This window comes from Panicum hallii, chromosome 6 (assembly GCF_002211085.1).
Source record: "Panicum hallii strain FIL2 chromosome 6, PHallii_v3.1, whole genome shotgun sequence".
In the NCBI taxonomy this organism is placed as follows: domain Eukaryota; kingdom Viridiplantae; phylum Streptophyta; class Magnoliopsida; order Poales; family Poaceae; genus Panicum; species Panicum hallii.
In genome coordinates, this window is record NC_038047.1 from 40423602 (window position 1) to 40433721 (window position 10120).

General features: G+C 43.6%; 1 protein-coding gene across 2 annotated transcripts; it reads right to left on the reverse strand.

Moving 5' to 3' along the window:
* Window positions 1–594: 594 nt before the first annotated feature.
* On the reverse strand, window positions 595–2762 carry LOC112897390 (sodium channel modifier 1-like). Of its 2 annotated transcripts, XM_025965679.1 has the most exons (4): window positions 2505–2762; window positions 1654–1896; window positions 1384–1545; window positions 595–981 (listed from the first exon to the last, which is right to left on the reverse strand). In XM_025965679.1, the coding sequence occupies exons 1-4, from the start codon at window positions 2676–2678 to the stop codon at window positions 934–936; spliced, it is 627 nt and encodes a 208-aa protein (XP_025821464.1). In that variant the 5' UTR covers window positions 2679–2762; the 3' UTR covers window positions 595–933. The 2 variants fall into 2 exon arrangements, with proteins under 2 accessions (XP_025821464.1, XP_025821463.1); XM_025965678.1 differs by having other exon boundaries at window positions 1384–1896; window positions 2505–2761.
* Between the last annotated feature and the right edge of the window lie 7358 nt (window positions 2763–10120).

Sequence of the window (10120 nt, forward strand, 5' to 3'; positions counted from 1 at the left end):
GAGAAAACAGCAAGTTTGGAAACCATAGTAAGCTGTAGTAACACGTGGCTCACAAGAACGTAGAAGTCATATCTTCCAGCTAATCTAAAAAAAAAACATAGACGAGACCTGCAATACTGTCTGCTATTATCCAACCCTTTGTTATCATTATCTTCAAAAGCTTGCAAGAAGAAAACAAAGAACAAATGATAGATATGTAGTTCTCCTAAATTTTAGGAAGGTGTTCAGATTTTTATTTGTAACGACTACCAAACTAAAGATATGCATGTGTGCTGTCCATTGACTTCTCTGAACCAGGGTGTGTTGACAAGAAAGCGGATGAGATTCTAGGCTGGCTGTTGAGTGTAAGGAAGAGAAATCTATAGCAGATAACTTGTTTACCTGTGTTTTGTTTATGTAACACGCAATTCATGCACGGTAGATGAAGTGGTATGGCATTTGTCATTTAATCCAATTTTAAAAATCTATCAGTTCTGTAAGTAGGTGGCCCAGTAAATGTTTTGCTTCCTTGCCATTCTTTCCTTACAAATTGTTCTGAAAGTATCATCGTACTATACAAATCAATACCAAGATCAAGCATAAGCCACTTGCTCAAAAGGGAAGTCTGAAAATAAGCTCCAAAACAAAAATGTCTCACCTATCTTTACAGTGCCAATAGCAGGTCCAGGCATGTACATCTTAAAAAATTCTCTGATCTCCAAGTAATTAGTAACAACATAAATACACACTTTTTCTCACGTATCATTATACAGGTTTGGTTCATAATGAAACAAATATCAGTTCAACAGGGACATAATGTGTCATCACCATTTACCAGAAAACTTGACAGACTGACAATCAATTCTACCATTTTTGGAGGGGCCTCATTGTGATGAATTCGATGTTCCCAGTTGAGCCATTAGATTGATCAATTCAGAATGCCTTCTTAAATGATCAGCGGAGACAGATGTTAGGATCATCTTCATCCGAGTCAAATTCAACCTGCCATCCAGCATTGGATGGTTAATGGACAAAACTTCATACTTTGCACAGAAAAACTGATTCAAATTTCAATAAAATAAAGCATAACAACATTGCCGTAATGAAGGACCCACTTTTTGTGGGGCATCGTGTCATAAAGTAACATGATAAATCTACTGATGCCACCTTCTATGTCAGCATGAAAAATGTATACTAATGTTAAGACTAGGAGACTTCAAGTGTAGATAATTGTAGTTTCAGAACAGCACAGCACATCCACACCTGATTGATAAAATCAGCTTAAAATTGGGCCACAATAATACATAGAATTAGAGCAGCAGAACCAATCTTCATGAATCTTTAGGGATGATACTGTCTCATAGCAATTGGTTCACAGGATAGTGCAAAAATTATGTAACTCACATTTTCATCTCTGTACCATCTTCCATGGCCATCCCGTTTCCAGCCTGAAGCCGTGAACCGAAGTTCTTGCTCCTGGCGTTTTTGGGCTTCTGTTTGCCAATCTGAAAGTAACTTGCCTTGAATCTGATTTCCGGCAAAAGATTCTCCTTTACTGCTGTTACACTGTATTGATCCAGTATTTCCAGTCAACTTTTCCATTGTAACATCAGAAGGAGCAGCATGGGGATCAGAGGATGAAGTATTTGCCATCCACTTCAAATCATGAGATACCTTCTTGCCATTGAAATCATGGAACCTGCTTGATTGTGCTTCCAGGATTGCCCTCCGTGTCTGCTCAATTAATGGCTTTTCTTTCATATTGGTAAGCTTACTACTGGAGTGTGGATTAGCAGAATTTGAATGGGAAGCATCTGATGAGAGAGCCAGTCTCTTGTTCATTTCGTGCTTCTTAGATAGTTCTTTCTCCCTCAGCCTAGATTCTGCCGCGATGTGCCGTGCACCTTTATTATGCATCTGCCAATTTGTTCGTATTAGAAAGGCAATAATAACAGAAGAACCACGGCTACAATGTCTAACAAAACAAAGCACAAAAAAGAAGAAGTACCTAAGGAAGAATGAGAGCTAGCTTTCTGATAAGAAACATATTCTAGAGAAGAGACCTAGTACATAACTAGATTTATGACAAAAGTTTATAAAATAACTACCGCAACATCGATAGATGAACCACTTGTATTGTATGATAAACCACCTCCGTTTAGAAATGTATGTTGTTTTGGACAAGATGCAGTACAGTTTTTCAATTTTAAGTTTTTGACAACCGATATTCAGTTTCGACCACTGATGTGAGCAATGCATTTACTCCAACCCGCTGGTACAGCCGCTGTCCACCAGCCAACCCGGTGTCTCCAATCAATCTAAACTCCCCCCCCCCCCCCTAAAATCACCAAACCTTTTCCGTGACAGGACACCAGAATCATGATATGCCAAGCCAGAGAAACAAACGATAGGGAGGGTATTCTCTCCAATGCATTGGCCAACAACCATTCACGCAAACATAGGATCAGCCAATTAACTGGGGGAGTCTAGTACAGGAGGAATTGGGGATGGGGATGCCGGCTTACGGAGAGCATGAGAGGGGAGTCGAGGACGGGGCGGTGGGGGCAGACGAGGCAGGCGAGCTTGCCATTGGGGAGCCTCCTGAAGGATTCGGGCGTCGAGGGAGACAAGAGGTCGTCGAGGCGGCGCTTCCGCTGCTGCGCATCACGCGCCCAGCTGTCGCCGCCGAACACGCTCATGCCGGCTTCCTCGCCGTCGCTGCCGTGGCCGCCGGCGGGGGGAGGAGGTTGGGGCGACCGGTGGACTGGACTGAGGTCGTTTGGCCCGCGTCCCACAGCCTGGACCGGACCTGAATTGCTCAGCACTACTGTTCACTCGGCCTTTGCGGGCCTGGTGGGCCTATAATTGGGGCGATCTAATGATATAACGGGGCTCTTTGCGGGCCATAGCTTTTGTGTTGCTATGGCTCATCATTGACGTGTGGGCCCCACCAATTTCACTTAATCTTATGCTCTCGCTGATTTGACCACCCCCCTTGGGAAGAGACTCATACGTCATGCGTGTTTCAGGTCGGTTGCTGAATGCTGAAATTGCTCATGTCGAATTTATGTCTTCAAAAGGCCCTAAAAAAGTTTAAAAACTCGACGCGGACAATAACACCTTTTTAGTTTTTACCCCAACTTGAAGGTTTCACGTCATACGCAAGGAGTGTTTGTGTTTCAAATCAGTATGCAAGGTTGCTCTCGTTCACGTGTGAGCGTGTAAGTAAAAATTGCATAAAACTTTGTCTAGGTGGAGCATCATACTCAAATAAAATGTAATGGCCAGTAAAAAGAGAGGGCCAACATGCCTAAAGCGCATTACATGCAGATGTGAAACTTCACAGTATATTACTTACATGCAAATTTTGGACTAACCAACGCCAGATAATTAGGTATAGAGGTAGTATAAGGGCATTGCGATATAGATATGGTCTAAGAGCCATCTCTAAGTTCCCTAATAAATTGACAATATTGGAAAGAAGATATACTCTAGTTTTCCAAAACATCTCCTTTTCCCTAATAATTATTAGGTTGTTTCATCAGCCTAACTCCCCTCAAATAAACGGAGAATTTTGGATCTCCCAATATGTTAGTTGTATTGAGATGAGGTTATTGGAGAACTATAAAATATCTCTCCTAATAATCTATAAAAGCGGTATTGGAACATCCTAATACTATTGGGAGATGTTTACTGGGAACGGCTGCAGATACTCTAATGGAAAAGAGAGATTGTCGGTACATACAGACAGGGGTACCTCCTGCTAGGGTGTCCAGGCCCTTGGCGTCTCATAATCCATAATCTCCCCCTCGCCTTCTGGGTGACGAGGCACATTACCCGGGCCTGACAGCTGGGACCACGGTCTCCGGACCCTCCCGGAGCTCTAGGAGGTCCGGGGCCTCTGCGCGCTCTGGAGGGCAGGAGGGCTCACGGGTTGCTCCCGCGGACCCGGACCATCACGGGCCAGACTGCTACAACTGGCCTCGGAGGGCCCGGACCCCCTTTTCCCCAGGGAAGGGGACCGGTGCCGCCATGTGCCATCCTATAGAGGGAGCGGGGCTGGCCCTGCCACGTGCCTGCGGCTGAAGGCCCTTCGCGGGTCTCCAACCCACCTACCAGCATTTAATGCGGTAGCTGGGCCGGGCGCGCCCAAGTCAAAAAGAGCGGCCTGCCACTGACACACGGGGCAGGTAGACTGACACCACGATAAGCCTGCCTGATCTGAAGGCGGCGCGTCGTATCACCGTACACAGTGCGTGGACTGTGTACAGTCCCGTCACGGCGCTGCGCGCGTGATGATAGTCTGTTGTAAGCATCTAGGCCTTCAAGGTATGTTTCGGTGATTAATGACAACCATTATTGTGACTAATGAGTTTGTGCAGCTTTATAGATCATTATCGCTTATTTGGTTATATGTCAAAAGAGACCCCTAATTCACTTTATTCAAAAAGGCGATCTCGGCATTCAACTCAATAATATGTCAAGACTAAGGATCTTTCTAGTCCTAAGTATCATAAGGTTGAGAAGGACACTTATGTTAGTATAAGTTTTATAGTTTTGTAATGATCGCTCTATTAAGAGGGGTTTAGGCTTAGTAACTTGAGCATGGACATGGTCATTTGAAAATGGATGCACACAATGGTCACTCAGGTTTCTAGAAGCTCAAATAAGTGGTTCTCAACTCATATCTCAAGAATATTTAGATTTTATTCAAGACTCAAATCAGAAAAGGGAAATCAGGAAAAATTCTTAACACCGGTTTAACCGACGCTTAAACTTTTCTATACGTCGGTTAAACAAAGTCAGCAGAGTCTGGACAAGTCAATACACCGGTTAAACCGACGATATTTGAAATTGGACGTCGGTGCAGTTGTCCAGAGACTTGGTTTTTTAGTTGATCAGTGGACAACTACACTCACCGGTTAAACCGACGATATTTGAAATTGGACGTCGGTGCAGTTGTCCAGAGACTTGGTTTTTCAGTTGATCAATGGATGACTACACTCACCGGTTAAACCGATGATACAACGGTTAATCTACCCAAGCTGTAACGGCTAGTTTTCTGAAGGGGTAGTTTACATTCACCAGTTAAACCGACGATGACTATTGGAGGGACGTCGGATTAACCGGCGCTACGCAGTTTTCTGGCAGCTTTTTCTCCAACGGCTCTATTCGTGTGAGCTGCCTATATATACCCCTCCAATGGGTCATTCTACAACTCTTGACACCAGGAAACATCCAAACACTCATACTATAGTCAAGAGCCACCTTGAGCTTCATCATTTCACATACTTGTTCATTCAATCATTCAAGAAGCAAGATTAAGGACTTGAGTAGAGAGAAGCTTGTGTGCATCCGTTCTTGGTGATCGGTTCTTGCTCAAGTGAAGGCCTTAGCTTGTTACTCTTAGTGATTGGCATCACCTAGGCGATCTTGGTGATCGAGGTGATTCTCGCGGAGCTTGCCAAGGATTGTGGAAGCCCGGAGAAGAAGATTGTACGTGGCTTGATCTCCACCACACCGGGACGGTGAACGGAGACTCTTAGTGAGCGCCCTCGTCTTGGTGACTTGGGAGGTGACAATATTCTTTGTGAGTGTCACAACGTGGATTAGGGGTGTATGCCAACACATCGATACCACGGGAAAAAATCCGGTTGTCACTTGTCCCTTTTACTTATTCAAGCATTATCTTTCATGCAATTTATTCATGTGCTTGATTTAGGGATCACTAGTTAGCTCTACCTTGCTTGGCTTTTCCTCTTTTTATCTGTCCTATTTTGCGTAGGTAGTTTAGTTACCCGATTGGTGAATTGGTGCCTTTCTAGCTTTGCATAGGTTAAGGTTGCTTTACCTTGTTTTAGAAATTGAAAAAGGCCCAATTCACCCCCCTCTTGGTCCATCGATCCTTTCAATTGGTATCAGAGCCACGTTGCTCATTTGGATCATTAGGCTTCACCGCCTAGAGCTATGGCCAAGATGGGTGGTTCGCCGCCTCACTTCGAGGGCAAGAACTTTGCCTATTGGAAAGTTCGCATGGCCGCATATCTTGATGCGATTGCCCCCGAAGTGTGGTCGGCAACTAAAGTCGGGTTCACCGGAACTCCCACCCCCGAACAATTAAAATGGAATGCTAAAACTAGAAATGCAATTTTTGAAGCTATTAGTGAGGAGGTCTTTGCTAGAGTAAATGGCATGGACCTAGCAAGTGATATTTGGAAGGAGCTCATTGAAATTCATGAAGGTTCCACCAAAGTTCGAGAGCAAAAATATCACTTGTTTAGAGCTAAGTATGATTCCTTTAAAATGCTAGCTCATGAAAATTGCAATGATATGTATTCTCGCTTGAATGTCATTGTCAAGGACATTAATGCACTTGAAATATCCAAAATTGACAGTGCATCCATCAATCGCAAGATCCTCATGCTCCTCCCGAAGCCCAAGTATAACATCATCAATGCTATGCTTCAAAAGGAGGACCTTGACACAATGGAAGTAGGAGAGCTTGTGGGGGAAATTCGCGCTCATGAAATGAGCATTCTTGGTATGTCCGAAGAGCCAACTTCAAGCAAATCAATTGCTCTAAAGATCAAGACAAACAAATCCCGCAAGCTCAAGATGATCAAGCAAGATTCAAGCTCAAGCAATGAAGAAGATGATCGTCATGAAAGCTCATCCGATGTTGAAGATGATGGAGAACTTGCTCTCATGATGAGAAAGTTCACACGCTTGAATGAGAAGATCAATAAGAAGGGTTTCAACTTTGACTCCAAGAAGGGAATGTTTCGGCCAATGGATGTCAAGAACAAGATTTGCTACAATTGTGGCGAAAAAGGGCACATCCGTCCAAATTGCCCCAAGCCGGATAAAAGAAACAAGGACAACAAGAGCAAGCATCGCCATGACTCAAGCGATGATGAAGAAGAGGAAAGAAAGAACAAAAATAAGAGATTTGGGAAGAAGAAGACCCAGGACAAGAAGACCAAGCTCTTCCCAAAGAAGAAAGGGCACACCAAGAAAAGTTTCTTGGTGGAAAAATAAGAGTGGGTGACCGATGTCTCATCAAGCGAAGACTCAAGTGATGAAGAAGACATTATCACCATCGCCCTCACCAATGAAGAACCACCTCTACCTCCGCCTCCTATGTGCCTCATGGCAAAAGGTAACACCAAGGTATGTGAGGTAGATAGTGAAAATGATAGTGATAAAGAGCTTGATCCTAATGAATTCACTAACCTCATCAATGAGTATACATCCGTCATCAAGAGGGAAAAGGGCAAAGTCAAAATTCTTGAAAGCACTCATGCCAAGTTAGATCTTACCCACTCCGACTTACTTAGTAAGTACAATGACTTGCTCAAAAAGCACAATGAGTCACTTGTACTTGCTAAGCAAGTTGAAGAGAGCCACAAAAAGATTAAACAAGAGCATAGGGAGTTGGCTTATAAGTATTGCCTATGAAGTTATTGACCAAAGTCTTGAGAAATTTGCTCATGAAAAGGTCAACGCTTCTATTTCATATGATGACCTACTCATTGATGCAAATGCCACTAATGTTGTGCCCAAGCTTGCCTCTTCTAGGGAAAAGGAATTGATGGATCAAGTGGCAAGCCTCAAGAGTAGTGTGGAGAAACTCTCAAGAGGAGAATACATCCATAAGGAGATTATCTTCAACAATGCCCGTGACTATGGCAAGAGAGGTCTTGGTTCATTTTCGGAGCCAAACATGGCTACAACTCCTTCTCCGAAGATCAAAACAAGCTTCATCAAGGAAGTGGGTTCATATTGCCAACATTGCCAAGTCACCGGGCACTACACTAGGGAGTGCATTGTGCCATCACGTCCTCTTCCTAAATTACCCAAGAATTACTCATCAATGTTCCAAAATAACCATTTTCTCTTGAGTAAAGTGAAGGGCAAGGTGAAGGCCAAGTTCATTGGCAAAATTGCTAAGGAGTTCAAGAAGAAGCTCCCCAAGCAACTTTGGGTCCCAAAAGCTCTTGTCACACATGTGCAAGGCCCAAAGCTTGTTTGGGTTCCTAAAACTCAAAAATGAATTCTCATGTGTGTAGGTGAACTACAAAGCCGGTGGAAAACATTGGGTACTTGATAGCGGTTGCTCTCAACACATGACCGGCAATGATAGCATGTTCACCTCTCTTGAAGACCCCGGCGATCATGAACATGTCACTTATGGTGATAACTCAAAGGGGAAAGTTTTAGATTTGGGTAGAATTGCAATTTCAAAAGATTTATCCATCTCAAATGTTTTGTTTGTAGAAGCACTTAGTTTTAATCTTATCTCTATTGCACAATTATGTGATCTTGGACTAACGTGTGCCTTTGACAAGAATGGTGTTGTAGTGACTCATGAAAAAGACAAGTCATTGGTATTCACGGGGTTTAGGCATGGCAATATCTATTTGGTGGATTTCTCTTCAAAGCAAACAAGCACCATGACTTGACTCTTCACCAAGTCGTCTCTTGGGTGGTTTTGGCATAAAATAATTGCTCATATTGGCATGAGCAACCTCAAGAAAGCCCACAAGAAAGGGATGATCACCGGCATAAAGGACGTCACTTTTGACAAGATCAAGCTATGCAAAGCATGTCAAGCCGGGAAGCAAGTTGCAACACATCATCCTATCAAGACGATGTTGTGTACCTCCAAGCCGCTCGAGCTACTACACATGGATCTCTTTGGTCCAACTTCATACAAGAGCATTGGTGGTAACCTCTATTGCCTAGTAATTGTTGATGATTTTTCGCGCTATACTTGGGTCATGTTTCTAGGCGATAAGGGTGAAACTCCGGAAATCTTCAAGTCTTTTGCAAGAAAAGCTCAAAGGGAATACAATTCTCCAATAGTGAAGATCCGGAGTGACAACGGTACCGAGTTCAAAAATATGAAGATTGAAGAATGGTGCGATGAAGAAGGAGTCAAACATGAGTTTTCCGCCACCTACACGCCTCAACAAAAGGGAGTGGTGGAAAGAAAGAACAAGACACTCATCACCCTAGCAAGAGCAATGTTGGATGATTATGGCACGTCCGAGAAGTTTTGGGCGGAAGCAATCAACACGGCGTGTCATGCATCCAACCGAGTGTATCCTCACCGACTGCTCAAGAAAACTCCATATGAGCTCATCACTGGGAGGAAACCAAATATATCATACTTTCGAGTCTTTGGTTGCAAATGCTTCATCTATAAGAAGAAAAGGCTCGGTAAGTTTGAAAGTAGATGTGATGAAGGTTTCTTTCTTGGTTATGCATCAAACTCCAAAGCATATAGAGTATTCAATCAAACCTCCGGGTTAGTTGAAGAAACATGTGATGTGGAGTTTGATGAATCTAATGGCTCCCAAGAGGAGATTGTTGGCTATGAAAATGTAGGGGATGAAGAGATTGAAGAAGCCTTAAAGAAGATGTCCATTGGGGATATCAAGCCGGAGGAGGTGCATGAAGACAATGATCAAGGGGGAGGAACTTCCTCATCTTTACCAAACACCTCCACGGCACCCCAAGTGGATGAAGATCAAGATAAAGTTGATCCACCACCTCAAGAAAATGTGCCAACGCCAACACCCCAAGTCCAAGAACAAGAAGAGCAAAATATTCCACCACAAGCACAAGTCACTCATGAATCACCCCAACAAGCATCCACGCAAATACCGCTAGTGAAGCATGGTCGCATCTCCAAGGATCATCCAATTGGTCAAATCATTGGTAGTCCTTCCAAAGGAGTAAGAACTCGCTCTAAGCATGCTTCATTTTGCGAACATCACTCGTTTGTTTCTTGTATTGAACCCACTAGTATAGAGGAAGCACTTGAGGACTCGGATTGGGTGATGGCCATGCAAGAAGAATTGAACAATTTCACCCGCAATGAAGTTTGGGTCCTCGAAGCTCCTTCGAAAGACAAGAATATCATCGGCACAAAGTGGGTCTTCCGAAACAAGCAAGATGAACATGGGGTGGTGGTGCGCAACAAGGCAAGACTTGTGGCAAAAGGGTTTTCTCAAGTCGAAGGTTTGGATTTTGGTAAAACTTTTGCTCCGGTCGCAAGACTTGAAACTATCCGCATCCTTCTTGCTTACTCTTCACATCATAACATTAAGTTATATCAAATGGATGTGAAAAGTGC

Bases quoted from the DNA above. Each gene is read 5' to 3' on its own strand.
- LOC112897390 (XM_025965678.1), bottom strand. From the start codon at position 2,678: ATGAGCGTGTTCGGCGGCGACAGCTGGGCGCGTGATGCGCAGCAGCGG. The intron at 1,897-2,504 runs GTAAGCCGGCAT...ACAAATTGGCAG, and splicing joins ACTCCCCTCTCATGCTCTCC to ATGCATAATAAAGGTGCACG. The intron at 982-1,383 runs GTGAGTTACATA...GCTGGATGGCAG, and splicing joins GATGGTACAGAGATGAAAAT to GTTGAATTTGACTCGGATGA.